Below are 20,534 nucleotides of genomic sequence, written 5' to 3'. Positions count from 1 at the left end.
TACCGAAGCGAGTAAATACTAGAATTCTGAAGTGGCTTGCCACTTCAGAATTCTGGTATTTCCAAATGTTTTCCCCACTTCGAGTAAATCCAAAGTGGGAAACTCGAATCTTTTTGGGATCCATGCCCCTAGTCATTAATTCATAGGGTCACCAACCAGAAGCGACATGATGTCACAGAATCACAGAGTTGGAAGGAGCCATACAGACCATCTAGTCCAACCCCCTGCCCAATGCAGGATGAGCCTAAAGCATCCCTGACAAATATTCATCCAGCCTCCTCATGAAAACTGCCAGTGAAGGGGAGCTCACCACCTCCATAGGCAGCTGATTCCACCTTTGAACTACTCTGACCGTGAAAAAGTTTTTCCTAATATCTTTTTCATGGTCAGAGTCACACACACACACACAGAATGTCGCTTAACACACACAGGGAGATATAAGTTGCTCCTCAGGCCACTATCTTATTCATCAGATATGTATTGTATGTTAGAGCACAAAGAGAACAAACTGAAACTGAACCCTGACAAGACGGAAGTGATGCTTGTTGGGAAGGCAGAGATCTTGAAAGACATATTCCCTATTTTCAATGGAGTTTGTTTGACCCTTGCAGACTCGGTTAAGAGTCTAGGGGTTATACTGGATCCAACGCTACTACTAAAAAAGCAAGTTAAGACAGCAGCAAAAAATGCTTTCTACAACCTCACTCTAGCCTGGAAGATGGCTTCCTACCTCAACATGGCCGATCAGGCCACCTGGATCCATGCTATGGTAACATCAAGACTTGACTATTACAATGCACTATACATAGGCCTCCTGTCTAAGTTAACTAGGAGACCCCAATTGGTTCAAAACGCTGTGGCTCAGCTGTTATCAAGAGCAAGCAGGAGCATGAACATCACTCCCATCCTGCAGTCACTCCATTGGCTACCTATCAGTTACCATACTCAGTTCAAGGTATTACCTATCACATACAAGGCTTTTCATGGGCTTGATCTGGCACACCTACAGGACTTCCTCTCTTACTATGTCCCTTAATGGCAGCTTTGCTCATCGGAACAGGGTCTCCTGCAGATGCCACCCCGCACATGGGTGAAATCAATTGCTACCAGTTGTCAGATAGGCTTTCAGCATATCTGCTATGCTTCTTGCAGTATATGTATTTTGGATGTATGTATTACTTCAGTGCCTCTGTGTGCATGCAGAGTAGAGCCAAAGTCATGTAGACCTGTTGTTAACTGCTTATCTTCCAGGCAAGGTTTTGGTTACAAGTTCCTGCTGGAGCCTGAGAATGTAACCTTGAAGTTACTACAGAGACTGAACTGAGCTCATCTTCTCCCCCTCCCCTCTTCCCAGGCAATGTGCGCCCAAACTCCTAACTGCCTCTTCTTCTTCCTACTGGGAGGGGGAGGAGATATTGACCTATAACTGATCTGACTTTCCCACCATTAGGCATTCCAGTCAATTTTCCATTGTTACAGCTTCTTGACACTCTTATCTTTCCCTTAATAAAACATCTTTAACTCATACACCGGAGTGATGTCATGAAGTGTTTGGGGAAGTACCTGGCAAGACCTGACACCAGTAAACATGCATTCTCTGTGGTGGCCCCTGTCCTTTGGAAAGGCCTGCCTGAGGAAGACAGGTGAGCCCCACTCTCCTGGCTTTCCACAAATGATGCAAAACTGAATTATTCAAAAGGGCTTTTTACACAGACAGGAAGGTTGTATTGTAATGAGATGATCTCAAAGAGTTAGGAACCACAAACTTCACTGTGTTGCCATATGTACTATCTATTGCTTTAAGCATGTACTCCTATGTAGTTTAATGTTGTTGTTTTTTTTGAAAAAATTTTTATTGGGTTAGAATCCATTATTTTTACTTTACATTCAATTTTCCCCAAATTTTTCATTCCTAACCCCCTCCCTTTCCCCCCCCTTTTGTTGACTTCCAACAGCTTTCCCACCCTTTGTCCCTTTTCCCTTACTTCTGTTAAATTCCTCTATCTTAAACATATATACATTTTCTATTATATTAAGCAGTACATCCTTAACTACTTTTCTCATTATATACCCAAACTGTAAGTCTTTGTTTCCCTCTTAGATAAACAATTTATCCCCTTTTCCAGTTTCAAATATTTCTATATATCATAAACCATAAAAATCTTATATTTAAATCAAACAATTTGACTTATTTTCTATGTATTCCTCATTCTATCTTTTTATGGTAATTCTATATAGCACATCACATAGTCAATCAATTTGACTCTTCTGTACATTCAGTTTGGTGCATATAAATCTTATCAAAGAAAGAAAATATTGTTAGTTATTCACTCCTTATATTTAAACCTTATCATTAATTATTTTCTGTCAATATTCTATCTATTAACCTCTATATATCTAATTATATATCAATCTGTTAACTGCTTATTAATTCACATTTATCTCTTCCTCCCTCGGTAAAGTCACCCCCCTCTATTATACTTTTATTATACTTCAGTAGTTCTCAAACTGCCACAGTTTTCCTCCCACCTCCCATTTCTTCTCCAGATATTGTTTCAGCTTCTCCCAGTCTGTGTTAAACTGCCCTGAGTCCAGATTTCTCAGTTTTCTTGTCATCTTATCCATTTCTGCCATGTACAGCAATTTGTAGATCCAATCTTCAATAGTTGGCACTTCTTGTACTTTCCATTTTTGCGCATACAAAAGTCTAGCTGCTGCTATCATATAAAATATCAACGTCCTATGATGGGCTGGAATTCCCTCCATTCCCAAGTTTAGTAGCAGGAGTTCTGGGTTCTTATTTATTTGAAATTGTAAAATTTCACTCATTTCTCTTATTACTTCCCCCCAGAACTGCCTAGCTACCTCACACGACCACCACATATGATAGAGGGAGCCCTCATGCTTCTTACATTTCCAACATTTATTAGAAGTATTCAGATTCCCTAGCGCAATCTTCTTTGGTGTCATGTACCAACGATAAATCATTTTGTAAATGTTCTCTTTAATATTAGTACATGTCGTTGTCTTCATTGTAGTTTTCCACAAGTATTCCCATGCCTCCATTGTTATTTCTTTATTAAAGTTTACAGCCCATTTCACCATTTGTATTTTAACTGTCTCATCCTCGGTATACCATTTCAACAGTACTTGGTATACCTTGGATATTCTTTTCTTGTCTTCTTTAAGAAGGGTCTGCTCTAGTTCCGAATTCTCTATTCGTATACCTCCCTTTACAGAGTCCGAGTTATATAAGTCTCTAATCTGTCTGTACTGGAACCAGTCGTAATTAGGTGATAGTTCCTCTTGCGTCTTTATTCTACGTTTAGATGCTTCAGTTTTAGTTATTTCTTTATATGTTAAACATTGTTGTTCATTATCAACAGCTCTCGGGTCTATCACCTCATACGGAACCACCCACAAGGGAGTTCCTTCTTGTAAATAAATTCTGTATTTCTTCCAGATTGTGTATAAACTTCTCCGTACAAAATGATGCAGGAACATCGAGTTGACCTTTGCTTTGTCATGCCATAGATATGCGTGCCATCCAAATATTTTTTTATATCCCTCTAGGGCTAGTAGTTTCTTGTTCTTTAATGTCATCCATTCTTTCAACCAAACTAGGCAGATTGCATCATGATAAAGTCTCAGATTGGGCAGTTGCATTCCGCCTCTTTCCTTTGCATCTTGTAGAACTTTCACTTTCACTCGAGGCTTCTTGCCTGCCCAAACAAAATCTGATATTTTCCTCTGCCATTTTTCAAATTGTTTAGAGTCTCTGATGATTGGTATTGTCTGTAGCAAAAACATTACTCTTGGTAACACATTCATCTTAACTGCTGCAATCCTACCCAACCATGACAAATTCAATCTGTTCCATTTAATCAAGTCTCTCTCTATCTGAGTCCATAGTTTTTCATAATTGTTTTTGAACAAATCTATATTCTTTGCAGTTAATTCGACTCCCAGATATTTCACTTTGCTTGTTACTTCACAATCCGTTGTTTCCATTAATAGTTGTTGTTTCTGCTTGATCATGTTTTTGCATAGTATCTTTGACTTCTTTTTGTTGATATAAAAACCTGCCAAATCTCCAAACTCCTTAATCTTATCAATCACTCTTGGCATGTTCTCCAGTGGGTCCTCTACAATTAACATTATATCATCCGCAAATGCTCTGACCTTATATGAATAGTCCTTTATTTTAATTCCACGAATTTCCTCATCTTGACGTATTTGTATCATCAGAATCTCCAACACTAAAATGAACAATAATGGAGACAACGGGCAACCTTGTCTTGTTCCTTTACTTATCGTCAATTTCTTAGTCAATTCATCATTCACCACAATTGCTGCAGTCTGGTCTCTGTAAATTTCCTTAATTGCTCTGATGAATCTTTCTCCCAGTTGTAGCTTTTCCATAGTGGCAAACATAAAGTCCCAGTTTAAACTGTCAAACGCTTTTTCAGCGTCTACAAAGAAGAAACCAACCTCTTTGTCACAACGCTTGTCATAATATTCAATAGCATTGATCACTGTCCTTAAATTGTCTCTTATTTGTCTGTCTGGCAAAAAGCCTGCTTGTTCCTCCTCTATAACTTCCGAGAGCCACCCCTTCAATCTCTCCGCCAGTATCTTCGCAAAAATTTTATAGTCATTGTTAAGTAGCGATATGGGTCTGTAATTTTTCACATTCGTCAGGTCTTGGCCCTCTTTTGGGATCAATGATATGTTCGCTTCACTCCAAGTAGCTGGAATCCTTTGATCCCTTAAAATTCCATTTATCACCTCTTTTAGGAATGGTGCCAGTTCATTAGCCATTACCTTATAAAATTTAGCCGTAAGTCCATCTGGCCCTGGCGCCTTTCCTAGATTTGCAGATTGTATTGCCTTACTTATTTCCTCGTCAGTTACTTCGCTGTTCAGCTTGTGTCTCCAAGCTTCCGAGATTTCTGGAAGTTTGGTCTTCTCCAAATATGACGCTATTGATTCTTTATTCACTTCTTTCTTATTATACAACTTAGCGTAGAATTTATAAAAGGCTCTACTAATGGTAGTCTGCTCCAAATACGTTTTGTTATCTTCACAAATTTTATTTATTATTTTCTTTTCCCTTTTCTTCTTCAATTGCCATGCCAGGTACTTCCCAGGTTTATTAGCGCCCTCAAACACTTTCTGATTCAGTCTTTTAAGATTCCATTCCAATTCTTTATTACTCATTGCTGTTAGCTGTTCTTGAAGTATTTTAATTTCCTGATATATTTTCTTTTTCCCTGGTCTCTTTTTAGCTGCGATTCTTTGGCTTTTATTTTCTCCTCAATCTCTTGTCTTTTCTCCTCTTTCTTCTTTCTTGCTCTACCATTTAAGTCCATTAGTATGCCCCTTACAACCGCCTTGTAAGCATCCCAAAATTTATTGGTTGGTACTTCTTTATTCACGTTGTATTGTATAAAAAACTTTGTTTCTCTTCTCAATATTTCCATATTCTCATTTTCTTGTAACAAGTCCTCATTTATTCTCCATGCTTTCCTTTTTCTCCTTTTTCCCAGTTTCCACATAATTGGATTATGATCTGAGCCTACCATCGGCATTATTTCCACCTCTTTAGTCCATAACGCTAAGTCTTTTGAGGCCCAGATCATATCAATTCTTGATAATGTAGAATGCCTTGCAGAGTAAAAAGTAAACTGTCTGCTTTTAGGATATTCTCTCCTCCATACATCCTCAAGAGTCTCTTGTTGAATCAACTCAAAAAAAAGCTTTGGTAAAAGTCCTTTTTTCTTTTGTGCCGTTGTAGTTTTTTTATCTAGTTCCAAGTCTGTCACTCCATTGAAGTCTCCAGCAAGAATTATCTGGTCATATACAAAATCATCTAAATGCTTCCTCAAGTCCTCAAAGAAGCTTTCTTTTGCACCATTAGGTGCATAGAGTCCGACTACCAACACTTTCTTTAAATTCCAAATACATTCCACTGCTACAAATCTAGCTTCCACATCTCTCATAACAAATTTTGGCTGTAGCTCCTCTTTTATGTACAGCACCACTCCTCTTTTTTTCTTGTTAGAGGCCGCTACAAATTCTTTGCCCAGTTTTCCAGATTTTAAATATTTTACATCCTGTTTTCTAATATGGGTCTCTTGCAAACACACAATATCACATTTTTGTTTTAGTAGCCAGTGCAAAATGTTTTTCCTCTTATTCGGTGAGTTTAGTCCGTTTACATTCCAAGATAATACTTTACACTCCATACTCATGGTCTTGTTGGTAAGTCTTTTTCATTGTCCTTAATAAATCGCTCCATCTCTCGCTCAGATCTGATGCGTTTTTTGGCCCCTCCAAACTCAAAGGACACTCCTTCCGGTAACTCCCATCTGTACCTGATTTTCATGTCCTTCAAAATCTGAATTAGCACTTTATATTTTTTCCGGTCTAATAACACTGATCTGGGCAATTCCTTCATTATAATAATCGTCTTGCCATCAGTCTCCAATGGATCTTGAAACTGTTTTGTCACAATCATCTCTTTCATATTTCGTGTTGTAAACTGCACAATCACATCTCTTGGTAATTTCCTCTGGGTTGCAATTCTCGAGTTCACACGGTATGCCACATCTAGGATAGCCACAATTTCCTCCTCCTCCTTCCCCAGGTATTCAGCCAACACCTCAGTCATCTGTTCTTGCGCTGATTTTCCATCCACTTCTGGCAAACCACGAAAACGTAGCTGCTTCTCCATATGTTTAGTTTCTGCAACTGACATTCTCCCCTTCACCAATCTCATCTCTGTTTGTTGCGTGTCTATTAAATTCTCCATCGCGTCTTCTACTGTTTTAACTCTCTGCTGCGTTCCTTGTAATTCACTACGAATCGTTTCCATACCTTTTTTCACTTCTGACAGCTCCGACTTTACTGTCTGTGTAACCTCTTTAACCTCTTTAATCAGCTCCAATTTCGTGTCCTTAAGCTCTTTAATCATATCTAAAAGTTTTTTGTCCAGGTTTTTATCCAGATTTTCTATTGCCGATTGCCACTCTTTTTTTCGACATCGTGGGGCTTGCTTTGGCTCGCTCCCACGACTCTGCTCTCTTCCTTAACTCCGTGGAGTAAAATTAAACGTTTTTCTTTTTCAAATGTCCCAATCTTCTTGCCAAAATTAAATTTTAAAGTGTCCGAAATGTCGGGCGTCTTTTCTCTATGGTTTCTCTATGATTTTGTAATCCAAAATGGCCTACTTCCTTTTCCGCTGAAGCCGCGACCCTTCCCTTTTCAAAAATGGCGATTCCCTACTTCCTGCCCTCCAGCAAGGGCCGCTTCTCTCCAGCCACTCTATTGTTATTACGCACTTCCTGTCTCCCGTCTTCCCACAGCAGGTCTCGCGATGGTGTCTTTTTCTCACAGCTCCAAAGCCACAGGTATTCAAAACAATAGTCCAATTTCTTTAATAACTTCTTTAAACTTAGTCTCTTTTCAAATACAACTCCTGCCGAGTCTTCCCCTCCTTTTCACTAGTCTGTTGCAGTTTAAAAATCTACTTTTTTTCCTCTCTGTTTTTGTCAATCTGTCCCGTATCAAAAGATAACGATCTTTACCTTCTCTTCACTTTTCTCGGGTTGTAATCGCTGTTTCGATTTTAAGTTCTCCTCTCAGCTTCTTCCCCCAATCGAAGCTTGGGTATGTAGGTCTTATGCCAACCGAATTGGCCCCAAAACTGCCGCAGAGATTGTAGCCGACCCGTCGCAAGGTGGGACCTCAAGGATCGGGGGGAGACTCGTTGTGTAGAGCCCCCCCTCGTCCGAGATCTAGCTCACCCTAGGGTCTTGAGCGTTCTTTGCCTGCTCCCCGCCTGAGAGCAGTCGGCCGCGGGCTATTTTCACCCCTCCGGCCGGTTAAAACGGCAGTCCGGTCAGCTCCGCAAATGGAGCTGCGTTAGACCTCCATGGATCCCAAACCGGAAGTCTGTAGTTTAATGTTTTTATAATGTTTTTACTGTTTTTAATTTGTTGTCAAACCGCCCTGAGCCCGTCTGACGGGGAGGGCGGCCTAAAAATGTAATTAATTAATTAATTAATTAAATAAATAAATAGATAGTATTCTTTATTACAGCACTTAGCCAGTACATTTACCATAAAATTTAAGTGCACATTTTACAACCATTTAAACTATGTACTACCTGTAACTTTAAGTATGACCCTACTGGGTATTTCTATATTGTCTAATATCAGTCCTTGAATTGCGTATGCTCTGTTTCAGCATTTCTTCAACTTTGTATAGGACTTTTGCTAATGTTATGTCTTTGTAAACTTGCATTTATTTATCCTACGGCATTGTTTATTGAAATGTCCTTAATACTGACTGTGCTATTCTCACTCTATGTAATCCGCCTTGAGTCTCAGTGAGAAAGGCGGACAATAAATGACATAAATAAATAAAAGTAGCACTGTGTAGAGTAACACGTCTCTTCAGATCATATAAACTGCTTGGATGTTGTCCTTCCATAACAGCATAAGCTCCCATAGAGATTTATCCCAAGCAGAGAATAGTTTGCCAAACCTGGCTCCTTTACCCTCAATTTGTGTGTGTTGGAGACTTGTCACACCTGAGTTAGAGGAGGATGGCATACAATGGACCACATTCTAGCTCTCTAGTTCTCTGACTTAAAAACCTACTGTCTCTCCCTTGCTAGCACTACCACCTCAAGATGCTCTACCACCCCCTTTCTGTATAATTTTACAGTGTCTTAAAAACATTCTATGAATAATCCTGGGCCCTTAACAATGTCACTCCCCCCCCCTTCCTGACATATAGTTTCTTTAAGATATAACCCACCACCACCACCATCACCACCCCACAATTTAGAATGTGGTCACTTTCCCTGTTATTGCTGCAAGCAATTTTAAAGAGGAAGTAGTGTCTACACATTTGGAAATTCCCTATATATGTCATAATAGGAAGCCATGCCTCACAGAGAATAACTCTGGAACTTGGAGTAACTAGAGCTGTTCAGTTCATACTTTTTACAAACGTCTGCATATTACCCTAACCTCAACTCAGATGCTTTTTAAATTTTTATTGTTATTTTATTTATGTCATTTATAGTCCACCTTTCTCACTGAGACTCAAGGTGGATTACACAGTGTGTTATTAGTACAGTCAGTTTCAAGAACATTTCCATAAACAATGCCATTGGGTAAACTGACACAATTTTACAAAGAATTGGCATTAGTCAGAGTCCAATACAGAGTTGAAGAAATGCTGAAACAGAACATAAGCAATTCTAGGGCTGACATTAGACCACAGTTCTACAGTTCTAGAAGTAGCTCATAGGAACACATATTTAAGTCAACAGATAGTACGTAAGGCGACATAGTGACAAAGTCCATGGCCCTTAACTCATTAGCGAAGCATCTGAGAGCCCCTCCCTACAAAATAAAAGCCTTTTTGAATAATTTGGTTTTGCATCATTTGCAGAAAGCTAGGAGAGTGGGGGCTTTCCTGACCTCCTCAGGCAGGCTGTTCCACAGGGTATGGGCCACCACAGAGAAATAAATAAAATAAATACAATAATAAATAATTTAATAAATAAAAGCTACCATATTATTAGAAGGAAACGCCAATATTAATATTCTTTTCATTCAACATGCTGGAAAGAAAATAGAAATGAAAAAGAAACTTCCAGTTTCATTAATCAGAACTGAACATCATGAATTAAATAAAGCTGAACTTGATTGACCTACCAATTAGACTGACTGAAGTCTGCAACCATATAAATTACTACTTAGAAAAATAATCTTAACCTGAGTAAGAGGGGATCCCCCCCCCCCGAGAAGGAGCAGACTCCAGTTTGCATTGTCAGATTTCAAAGTGTCCTCTTTTTAACCTTGTCCGTCAAAAGCGCTTTCCTCCTACAAGTACAGGATGTTCCCTGTCTCGCTTCTGCAGTTATTCTGTTTGCTTCCCACTCAGTACAGCCAGGTCCTGTATGCTCCCTTTCCAATAGCTACTTTACTGATTTTATTACTGAACATAATTTATTTTGAAGTATCCTACTTTCCTTGATTATTATCTGGTCTGGTAACTTGAGTTAGCTAAGTTATTTCAAACCATGATCTGAAAATATGGTTTGAAATTGGTTTATTATGGTTTGAAACTGTGATTTATTAACCACAGTTATCTGTGGTTCTGTGTGACAAACACAGACTTCATGGTATAATCTCAGCTTGTGGATAACTAAGGAGGATGGAGCAAAAGAAAGAAAATTATATTGACCCTGAGATTCTCATCCCCTGTCCCTGCTGGTTCTTCATACCGTACAGGACCCCTAGGGGCTTCTAAGAGCTCTGGTCGTTTGTTTGAAGCACCCCTGCTTCCTGGGTTCTTTTGAGTGTGTGTACCTCCTTAGCAAGCAACACTCTACGCAGGCTGGCAAAATGTATTAGGAGTTTATTAAAGAAAGAACATAAGAGCATGTGCTAGGCAGAAACTGCTCACGAAATAATTTAGGCAAGGCAAAAACAAATAATAGCTGTTCTATGTTCTTGCTGTTCTATGTCCTAACTGGCTAAAATATTGCTTGCTGACTGACTAAACATTCTCTGAGTTGGTTCCAAAGCGGGTTGTTCTTACCAAAATCCATCCATGCCAGTTCACTCTAGGCATCGTGGAGACGGCATGGAGCTAAAAGCTCTTCTCTTACATAGCTGGTAGTGGTTATAAGGTAGCAAGGCTGGTCATGGTATAGAATGGTGGAATGGTAAACTGCCTAGAAAAAGAGAGGCTTCTCCAAAGAGGAGGGGGCATCAGCTCACTGAAAGGAACCAATCAGGGCTCGTTACTTAATTGGACATTACCTTAGTGTGAAAGTTTAGGGAGTATGGCTAAGGCTGAGATCAGTGGTAGGCTCCAAGACTCTCCAAGGTCACGCTCTCAGAGCAAGAAAGTAGTCCATGTACAATTAATCAACAGAGGGTGTCTCTGTCTCAGCAAACAGGCCTGGTAAGATTTCTTATAGGGCATGAAGCCTGAACCAAAGTTTTACTCTGTATTTGGTAGCACTGGGCCTGCTCCTTACAATAATATTTAATATTTTTGAATATAACTAAAAATATGAATTAGAAACATCAATATAAAATTTAATATATCAATTAGAAATACAGAAGTTAAATTAAAAACATCCTCAATATCATTCTACATATAAGTACCAAACCAAACCAAAGTACATTTCATTGTCATATGTACTGAGATACATATGACAACACAGATATCAGCTTGGTCTTTTCATAGGAGACAGGGGAAGGCGATGAAACCTACATTTGCTTGTGAGTTAAATACTGGTTTCACAAATCAACTAGAGTTAAAACAAGCTATGGCTCCACGTTCAAGACAGACAAGAGGAATATTATGTCATACAACAAGTAGTTGAGGTGGAACTCACTGCCCCAAGATGTGGTGATGGCCACAAGTTCAGATGGATTTAAAAGGGAGCTGGATGGAATTACGGAAGACAGGTCTCTCTGTTAGCCCAACGCCAGCACAATGGAACCTTCAGTTTCAGAAGGCCTCTGACTGTCAGGTGCTAGGGAGCTGTCAGCAGGCAAGAGCTGTTGTCTGTGAGCAAGGCGTGTGGCCTTCCCTGTGGCATATGCCTGGTCTCTGTTGCAAACAGGATGACAGACTAGATAAAGGTAGTCCCCTGTGCAAGCACTGAGTCATTACTGACCCACGGGGGGACGTCGCATCACAATGTTTTCTTGGCAGACTTTTTGTTACAGGGTGGCTTGCCATTGCCTTCCCCAGTCATTTACACTTTACCCCCAGGAAACTGGGTGCTCATTTTACCGACCTTGGAAAGCTGGAAGGCTGAGTCAACCTTGAGCCAGCTACTTGAACCCGGCTTCCGCTAGGCTTGAACTCAGGTTGTGAGCAGAGCTTGGGCTGCAGTACTGCAGTTTACCACTCTGCGCCACGGGGCTCATCATGATGGACTAGATGGTCTGATTTAACATGCTGCATTAAGATAACCAAGCAAACCATGGTTTGTTTGATCCAAGAACGAGCCATTGGATTTCTGCACCATCTCCTTCCTTCAAATGCTGTACTGAGATTGAAAACTGGAGCTGCTGTAGCACAGTAAGTCATTGGGCTGTGAATTGGCACTCCACTAGTTCAAATCCCACTACTGCCATGAGCTCAGTAGGTGGCCTTGGATAACAGCCATGTACTGTTAGAGGTGCCGGGATTTGGTTTGCTAAAATAATTTGATATTTTTATGATGTTTTGATGTCTATTTTATGTTGAAAGCCGCCCTGAGCCTGTTTGCGGGGAGGGCGGGGTATAAATTGAATAAAATAAATAAATAAACAAACAAACAAATAAATAAATAAGCTACTCTTCTCAGCCCGAGTACCCCAGCTATATCGTGGGGACAATAATAACACTGACTTTGTTCACTACTCTGAGTGAGGCACTAATCTGTCCAAAAGAGCAGTATATAAGCACAGTTATTATTAGAATGAAGTGCAGTATGTCATGACATCAGACTTAGGCATGTCTTTATTTATTTATTTACATTATTTAGAGTCCGCCTTTCTCACTGGGACTCAAGGCAGATTATACAGATTGCATCAATACAATCAACCCGATGGGACATCCAATAAACAATGCAATAGAATTAGGATGGCAGGATTAGGATGGTAGAAATCTGAAACCAATCAGAAATCTGAAAACAGAACTGAAGTAAACCATAAATATTAAAATGAAATATTAAAATAATGTAAAAATTACATAGTAGGATCTACTTACCACAACAGTGTAGACACAAGTATCTTTTATGAATCATTTTATTACAATACATTTTGTTACCTTAAACTATGATATAAGAAGCAAGCTGCAGTTTTTGTTGAAGTGCCTGATTGCAACAAATTACATTAAGATGAATTATAATTACTTTTGAACAATCAATCCTGGTACAGTCCATAAGGGGAGACTGGGGGCAGGAACGTATCCTGGCTCGCTCTTGTTAATATAGTTAATATAGCTTGTTTGTGATATCTCTGTCTAGCCAGTGTGGCTTATAGCCACCCTTGAATACCGTAGTCCATAGTTATTGCACACTGCAAATCAACTGAACATGGCAGAGATCTTATATTACATGCAAGTAGATCAGTGGAGGAAGCAAACCCAAACTAAACTGGAAGCCACATATGGCTTATATAGCAAAGCAATAAGCATGCAGAAAACATTTACATGTTTGATTGATATGGAACAGAGGCTACTTGATAGGAATCACCCTTACTTCCTCATATGCATAAATTTTCTCTCTTTTACACACACACACATTAGATACACAACACTGCATTATATAACGTCCCAGAGAGTTAGGTGTATTATTTATTTAGTTAAAATAATAGAGCATGTTCTCAACACAATTTTTGAGGTGACTTCCATCAAGAATAACACAAGCTGTATTAGACTGTATTACTGCTTTGTAATTTAATTTTTTTAAAGCCTGCATTTGCCAAATCTTTGATTTACATTAAAGATTCAAAATAAATAATAAGAAAAAGAATAATACAAGAAAATAAACTCCCTAAATTAATTTTTAATGAATAAAACGAAACCATTAAATTTATACATGTATCCAGTTCTAAAGTACAAGGCTGTATGTACATAGAATAAGGCCATCCACGTTCTCCCCTATAACCAAACTCGGGAATTTTCTTAAATCAAGTTCTGCCATAGTGTCAATTTTGCATTCAAATTTCTTATAAACATGGTCAAATCTTTTGTCAACAGTCTTCAGTTTGAACTTAGTAGAACATATGTTCCCTGGATTCCATGTTCTACCAAAAGAGCACATATGGACTCCGAGTTCCACCTACTGTTTGGATCTGGGCAAATTTTCATCTCATCTTACCCCTTGTCTTGGTTCTCTCAGCCAAGTACTAAGGAAGTGCACACCAACCACTGAGGGGAGTTGGGTGGTTAGTGACTGGAAGCTGGCAGAGTTATATCTCAGATATTATCAGGGCTTTTTTTCTGGGAAAAGAGGTGTTGGAACTCAGTGGGTTGCCCTCAGAGAAAATGGTCACATGACCAGTGGCCCAGCTCTCTGATCTCCAGACAGAGAGGAGTTTAGATTGCTCTCTGCGCCACTCAGCGGCGCGGAGGGCAATCTCAACTCCCCTCTGTCTGGAGATCAGGGGGCGGGGCCACCAGCCATGTGACCATTTTCAAGAGGTTCCGGAACTCCGTTCCACTGCATTCCCGCTGAAAAAAAAGCCCTGGATATTATACTCCAGTTATATCTCTCCCCCATAATACAAGTATTTATGTTAAATTTTATGTACTGTATTTGTTGTGTTCAAAGTGACAAACTCAGACATCACAACAAACATCTGCTGGTTTGTGCCATGCTCTCACGGTTCCTTCTTCATTCCCTTATGTGACCAAAAGTTTCCTGTTTTATCAAACTTAATTTGCTGTGATGTCCAAATAAAGGCTCCTTGGCAAATTGCTTCGGGAGGGCACATTTTAAAAGTCAATCTTTGTACAATATTTTTACATTTTGGCCAGATCAGCCCCACCCCCCTCACAAGGTGTTTTGTTGTGGGGATAATAATAACATACTTTGTAAACCGCTCTGAGTGGGCATTAAGTTGTCCTGAAGGGCGGTATATAAATCGAATGTTATTATTATTGTTATTATAATAAAACCAATCCTATTTTGTACTGTTGTTAAAGACGTTCTTCCACTCTGGAAGTCAAGCAAGGGCACTTAGACAGGAGGGCAAATGCAACAACAGAAAGACAGCATTGGACAGGAACATTTTTACCTGCTATTTGCTTTAGAAGAGCACTCTTGTGTCCATTAACAGCTGCAGCATGAACCTGAGATGCTAGTGAGGAACCACCGTACAACCAGGTCTCAGAAACATTCATGCTCTTCTTCAAGAGTTCACAGATCAGCCCTGCATGAATACATTCATAATCAGAATGGAACTTTTTCAGGAAGAAAGGAATAGTTTTATTTACTCAAAGTCCAATTTTGTGTTAATGTAGCAGGAGCCTGAACATCACTCCCATCCTACAGTCACTCCACTGGCTACCTATCAGTTACTGTGCTCAGTTCAAGGTAATATACAAAGGTTATATACAAAGCCCTTCATGGCCTTGGTCCAACATACCTACGGGACCGCCTCTCTCCCTATGTCCCTCTAAGGCAGCTTTGCTCATCTGAACAGGGTCTCTTGCAGATGCTAGCCTGTACGTGGACAAAAGTCCTTACATGGGCTTTCTCTGTGGTGGCCCCTACCCTATGGAACGGCCTACCTGAGGAGGTCAGGAGAGCCCTCCTGGCTTTCCGCAAACAATGCAAAACTGAATTATTCAAAGAGGCCTTTTTTCTCAGCTAAGAGGGTGGTATTGTAGGAAAGGGATCCCAGATGTTTCGTTAATAAGTTAGAAACCATAGATTTCACCATTATGTTGCCTTACATATTATCTGTTGCTTTAAATATGTACTCCTATATCCTACCTGTGCTTTATGTTGTTCAATGTAAGTCCTTGAATTGATTATGTTCTGTTTCAGCAATTCCTCCGGCCCATACTGGATCCATGCAAATACTAAGTCTTTGTAAACTTATATTCATTTACTCTATGACATTGTTTATGGAAATATTCTTGATACTGTATGGAAATGCCTGCCCTTGTCCTTGCCACTTGTACTAATGCCTGCCCTTGTCCTTGCCACTAATTGTACTAGTACAATTAGTAATTGTACTAATCTCACACTATGTAATCCGCCTTGAGTCTCAGTTCGAAAGGTGGAATATAAATAACATAAATAAATAAAAATATTTTTAGATTTTTACTATACTAACCATGCAATTCTAAGAGGGTTACACCCTCATAAGCCCATTTACCTTAATCTTTTTTTAAATTTTAAATTTAAAAGGCCAGACTCTTCTAGATAAACTTTACACAGTGAGGGTACTGTCTCAAAGGCAGATGCCAATCACTGCTGTAAGTCTAATGCAAGTGGTCATTTATTTCCCTCCCCTTTTAATACATACTTTATATGATTTAAAGATGTAAGCTCCATGGAAAGTATTATAGGTATATTCAGAATCTGTGGGAGGAAGGGGAGAGATAAGAGGCAAGAAACGGAGAGATGCTGTGACAAACCCGATTCAAAAATATGCTACTGTGTGCTGATATACTGCAGTGGGAAATATAAGGCTCTGGGGGACAATTTTGTGGCCAAAAGGAGAAGATAAAATGATGAAAAGACTTAAAGTCTCTGCCAAACAAACATGGCAGATCATAGATCAGCATTCATAAAGATTCTGTTCAGATCAGAGAAAGAGAACAGAGAGAGAGGTTGAAAATAAATCTCATCAGTGAACAAATAAAAGTGTTTATTCTGTGAAGAAATAACAGACCTAAGGGGAAGAACAGGAAGTTTTAAAAAGGCTTCATTAGAATCAGAGAGGCTATATATAGGCAAGGCTTTTTAAAGGTGCAGACACAAAATGGGGGAGTGGGAATGTGCAGGTTAGGGTAAATTGAATATGTTCATTGAGTAACATTGCTGATTCCGCCACCAGGAGCCAATCATCCTTAAAATGTAGGAAGGCGACAACTACTGCCATACATTTAGTGAATGCACATGGTGCCGGTGACAGGCCAAAAGGTATCACAGTAAACTGGAAGCATTCATTTCCACATTTAAACCTGAGATATTTTCTATTATCAGGATGGACAGAAATGTGGATATAAGCATCCTTCAAATCAATAACAGCAAATCAAACACTGGGTTCCAGAAGTTGAATAACAGCAGTGAAGGTAAGCATTTGGAACCTTTGGACTTTAATAAACTTATTAAGACTCCGTAGGTCAAGAATGGGGCTAACTCTGCCATCTTTATTTTCTTCCAAGAAATACCTGGAATAAAAACCATAAAGGAATGAAGCGGAATGAACTTTTTCAATGGCTCCTTTAGCCGACGAATCAGAAATGGCCTCCTTGAGTGTCTGAGAACAAATAGATAAACTGGAAGGAGCCAACAACAGCAGAGGGAATTCAGAAAAATATAATATGTAATCCTCTTTAACTATAGACAAGGCCCACGAGTCATTAGGACCCATTCAGAAAAGAAAAGACACAATCTATCCACAAACACAGGATAAGTGTCAGTGCCGAATTTGACTAGTGAAAACAAAGAATTATGTCCCTGGGGAGCAGGCTTAGGAGAGCTAGGTTGGAGTATCTTAGGTCTTGGCCTTGTTGCCCGCTTAGGAGGATGGCACTGTGCTGACTGGTAGGACCACTGACTGTACGGATGCTAACAAGATTACTGTTAAGGATACCTTTCAGTCTGTTGCTGGAAATTCTGAAACCCGAGACATCTAGGTCTAGCCTGAGGCGGTGGAGCAGGGGTGATGATGCCTAAAGATTTTGCTGTTTGATGCTTCTTTTTCATCTGTCAGTGAGGAGTCTGTTTTTTCAGAAAATAGCAACGTGCCCTCAAAAGGACAGTCCTCAATCCAATTCCTTTTCCCGCTACCATCTGCTGCTTTGCCAGTTTGGTGGCTTCCCCCTGCAGGACTGTCACCAGAGCTCGGTGGTCATCAGGGAGGTCTTGTATGTAATTTCAGAGGCTTTCACAAAAAAAAAAGATTGTATCACCCCATAAGGGCCTGATAATGTATGTTGCAAAAATTGAGGGATACCAAAGAATAGACCTTACGGTCTATGGAGTCGAGTTTCCCATCCTCTCTATCTGCTGCAGCCAACAAAGAACTATGACGGTAGCAGGCCTGCACCTCTTCTCTAACCAGAGAGGATGGCCAAAGATGGTTGAACAGAAAAAGATAATCCTGGTGTTTGAACTTGTAATATTTCTCAATTTTCTGAGAAGTTGCAGGGATGGATGTCCGTGCGCAATGTCTAACAGATCTTCCACAAGTAGGAAGGCTATAGAGGCTAGAGAATCAGAGTAAAATGCCTGCAAGATCTTGCTCTTTGGCTTAGAAGTGGAAGTGGAAATGTCCAACTCAAGCACCCTGGCTATACATACCATCTGCTTAGCGAACAGGCAGTAATCCTTGTTTGGGGAACTCAAGGCAGTATAAAGCCACCATTTCCCCTAGAGACAGATTGGAGGCTAGATCTGAAGGAACATCAGAACACGTGACTGACTCTTCTTCTTTCTCCTCAGAATCTGAAAAGGTAGGTGAGCAGGATCAATATTGATGGCATGGAACTGAAGAAGCCTGAGGAACCAAGAGAATTGGATCTGATGTTGGAATTGGTGCTGACGAAACTGATGAGGGACCTGTAATCAACAAAATCAGAAACAGTTGAGCTCTTTAGAATTGATGAAGGGATGAAGCACACTGCAGCTAGTTCAGGAAGTCTTACCAGGTATTGGTGGATGCCAGCACTGGAGCTGAAGTCCAAGGTGGAACAAACTGAGATGGTGTTGGAGAGGCCACAGGCTGGTGAAGCCATGGAGATGAAATTGGTTGCTGTAATGATGAACACTGTGGTGGGTGGTGGGTAGAGAATGGGACAGGGCAGGTGTGGCCACAGTCGGAACTGCAAAATCTGAAAAGGTTGGGTATTCTTCTTCCTCACTGGAGGGGGTTTAAAGTCAGGGCTCATTTTGAGGGGGAACGCGCAAGAATGCAGTTCTGGTAGTTCCCCAAAGAGGTCACATGTCAGGTGGCTCCACCCACCTGACTCTCAGCCATTTTGGGCCCATTTCGGCATGGATTAGAGCTGAAATGACCTGGATTGGGCCTTTGACGGGTAGTGGATCACTCTCCTGCTCAGCAGCAGCCCGATCCTGACCATTTTGGGCCCCTTTTTGGCCATTTTCAGCCCCTTTTTGCCATTTTGGGCCCAATTTCAGCCCTGAATGGCCAGGATTGGGTCCAAAAGAGCCAGGATAGGTGATGTCAGGGGGTGTGGCATTTACAAATCAGTTATGCTAATGACATAATTCTGGTGATGCCAGGAGGTGTGGCATATGCTAATGAGTTGTACTAATGAGTTATGCTAATGAGTTCCTCCAGCTCTTCTTCTACCAAATGACCCCTGTTTAAGGTAGTGAGGGAGTGTGAACGGATCCCATATCTTCCTTATCTACAACAGCGGGCAGAGCGAAAGACTGAGAATGATCGTGCTTACTTTGTGCAGAGGATGCAGACCATTTAAGATGCTTCATTTTGCCCTTTGTTTTCTTAGTGGGTGGTTCCGAAGCAGCATATTCCAGTTGAGTCGAAGTCTGACATTTTTTCCACTCAGAAGTACAAGCAGCCAAGGGCTCACTGACAATCGATTGGGAATTCGATGGTAGAACTGCTGGAACCGGGAAACAGCATTTGGTCAGATCTGAAGATCGCCCTTTTGTTGTGGGCCGGGTCAGCACAGGCAGGATAGTCTGAGTCCGGTCCAAGGTCAGTGCACGAGTTCAAAGCCAGGTGAGCATTTCAAGTCCAAAGTCCAGAATTCGAAAGCCAAGTCAAGAGGTCCGTAGGTCAGTTACCAGTCAGAGCAAGGGCTATCCAGAGGCAGAGTCAAGGCACGGTGCGGTGGTCACACGGCAAGGCAAGGGCAGGGCAGGGCAAGGTTCAGCAGGGTGGTCACAGCAAGAACAGGATTCTGACGTGTTGCTTTCACGCTTCCTGGTTGTCTGTGGCAGGCTTTTATAAAGAGGCTGGGCTTGCAGCCGGCTGCTTGGGAGCTATCCTGTGTTCACTCCTCATCACTCTCAACAAGCAGCTGGCATCTGGCACTTTGCCTCCTTGCCTGCAATTCAGTTCTCAGCTTCCATCTGCAGTGCTCAAAGGGTGGAGGTGAATCTGGAGGGCTGGGGTCAGCTAACTGGGTTTCACCTGCTGGATCAGAGCTAGAGGGCGTTGGTCCTGCCTCAGCTGTTGGTGGTGCAGGCTGATCAGCAGGTATTCCCTGCTGGTCAGTTTCTGTTGGCTCCCCTTCCTCTGAGGCGTCCTTAGCTTCTAACTGTTCAAGGCTGGCTGCACGGAGCTCCTCCTCCCCTGAGGAGTCCTCACTATCACTCAGCCCTGGCTGACTCACGACACCCTTTTGGAACGGAAGTAGACGGTTCAATATAGGTCCAAGACTTTTTTGCAGCAGATGGCTTTGCTGCCGGGTTGTCTGAGCCTAATAACACTTTCTCCCACAAGGCTGCTTTAAGCTGGGAGGCTCCGTCAGAGCTAGCTTTGGGAGTGAACTTCTAACAGTGTCTACACTCGGACACGTTATGGGTCTCATTGAGACGATGTAAACAGAGGTCATGTTCATCTGTTTGAGTCATTTTCATTCCACATTGGGAATATTTTTTTAAACAGCGATTACTGAGACATAGTGATAACAGTCGATGTAGAAAACAAAGAAGGGAATGCTAGGATGAAAGAAGAACTAATGAAAATAGGGGCGCTCCGCCACTCTACCCATGTTTTACACATGGCGTGTTGGAGCAGAGCATGCTATGAGTGTGAATTTCAATC

General features: G+C 40.9%; 1 protein-coding gene across 3 annotated transcripts in view; it reads right to left on the bottom strand.

Annotated features, from left to right (window-relative positions):
* Positions 1 to 20,534, bottom strand: part of INVS (inversin) — a 156,478-nt gene that overhangs the window by 128,143 nt on the left and 7,801 nt on the right. For all 3 annotated transcript variants that reach the window (XR_008597841.1, XM_054991580.1, XM_054991581.1), the window contains exon 2: positions 14,832 to 14,966. Coding sequence is in view for 2 of the 3 variants with exons in the window: in XM_054991580.1 (XP_054847555.1) it covers positions 14,832 to 14,937 (106 nt within the window). In the remaining variant the exon portion in view is untranslated. The remainder of the gene's footprint in view (positions 1 to 14,831; positions 14,967 to 20,534) is intronic.

This window comes from Eublepharis macularius, chromosome 11, assembly GCF_028583425.1.
Source record: "Eublepharis macularius isolate TG4126 chromosome 11, MPM_Emac_v1.0, whole genome shotgun sequence".
NCBI lineage: Eukaryota > Metazoa > Chordata > Lepidosauria > Squamata > Eublepharidae > Eublepharis > Eublepharis macularius.
Note: the sequence above shows the minus strand (reverse complement) of the source record. Positions and strands in the feature narration are given on the sequence as shown.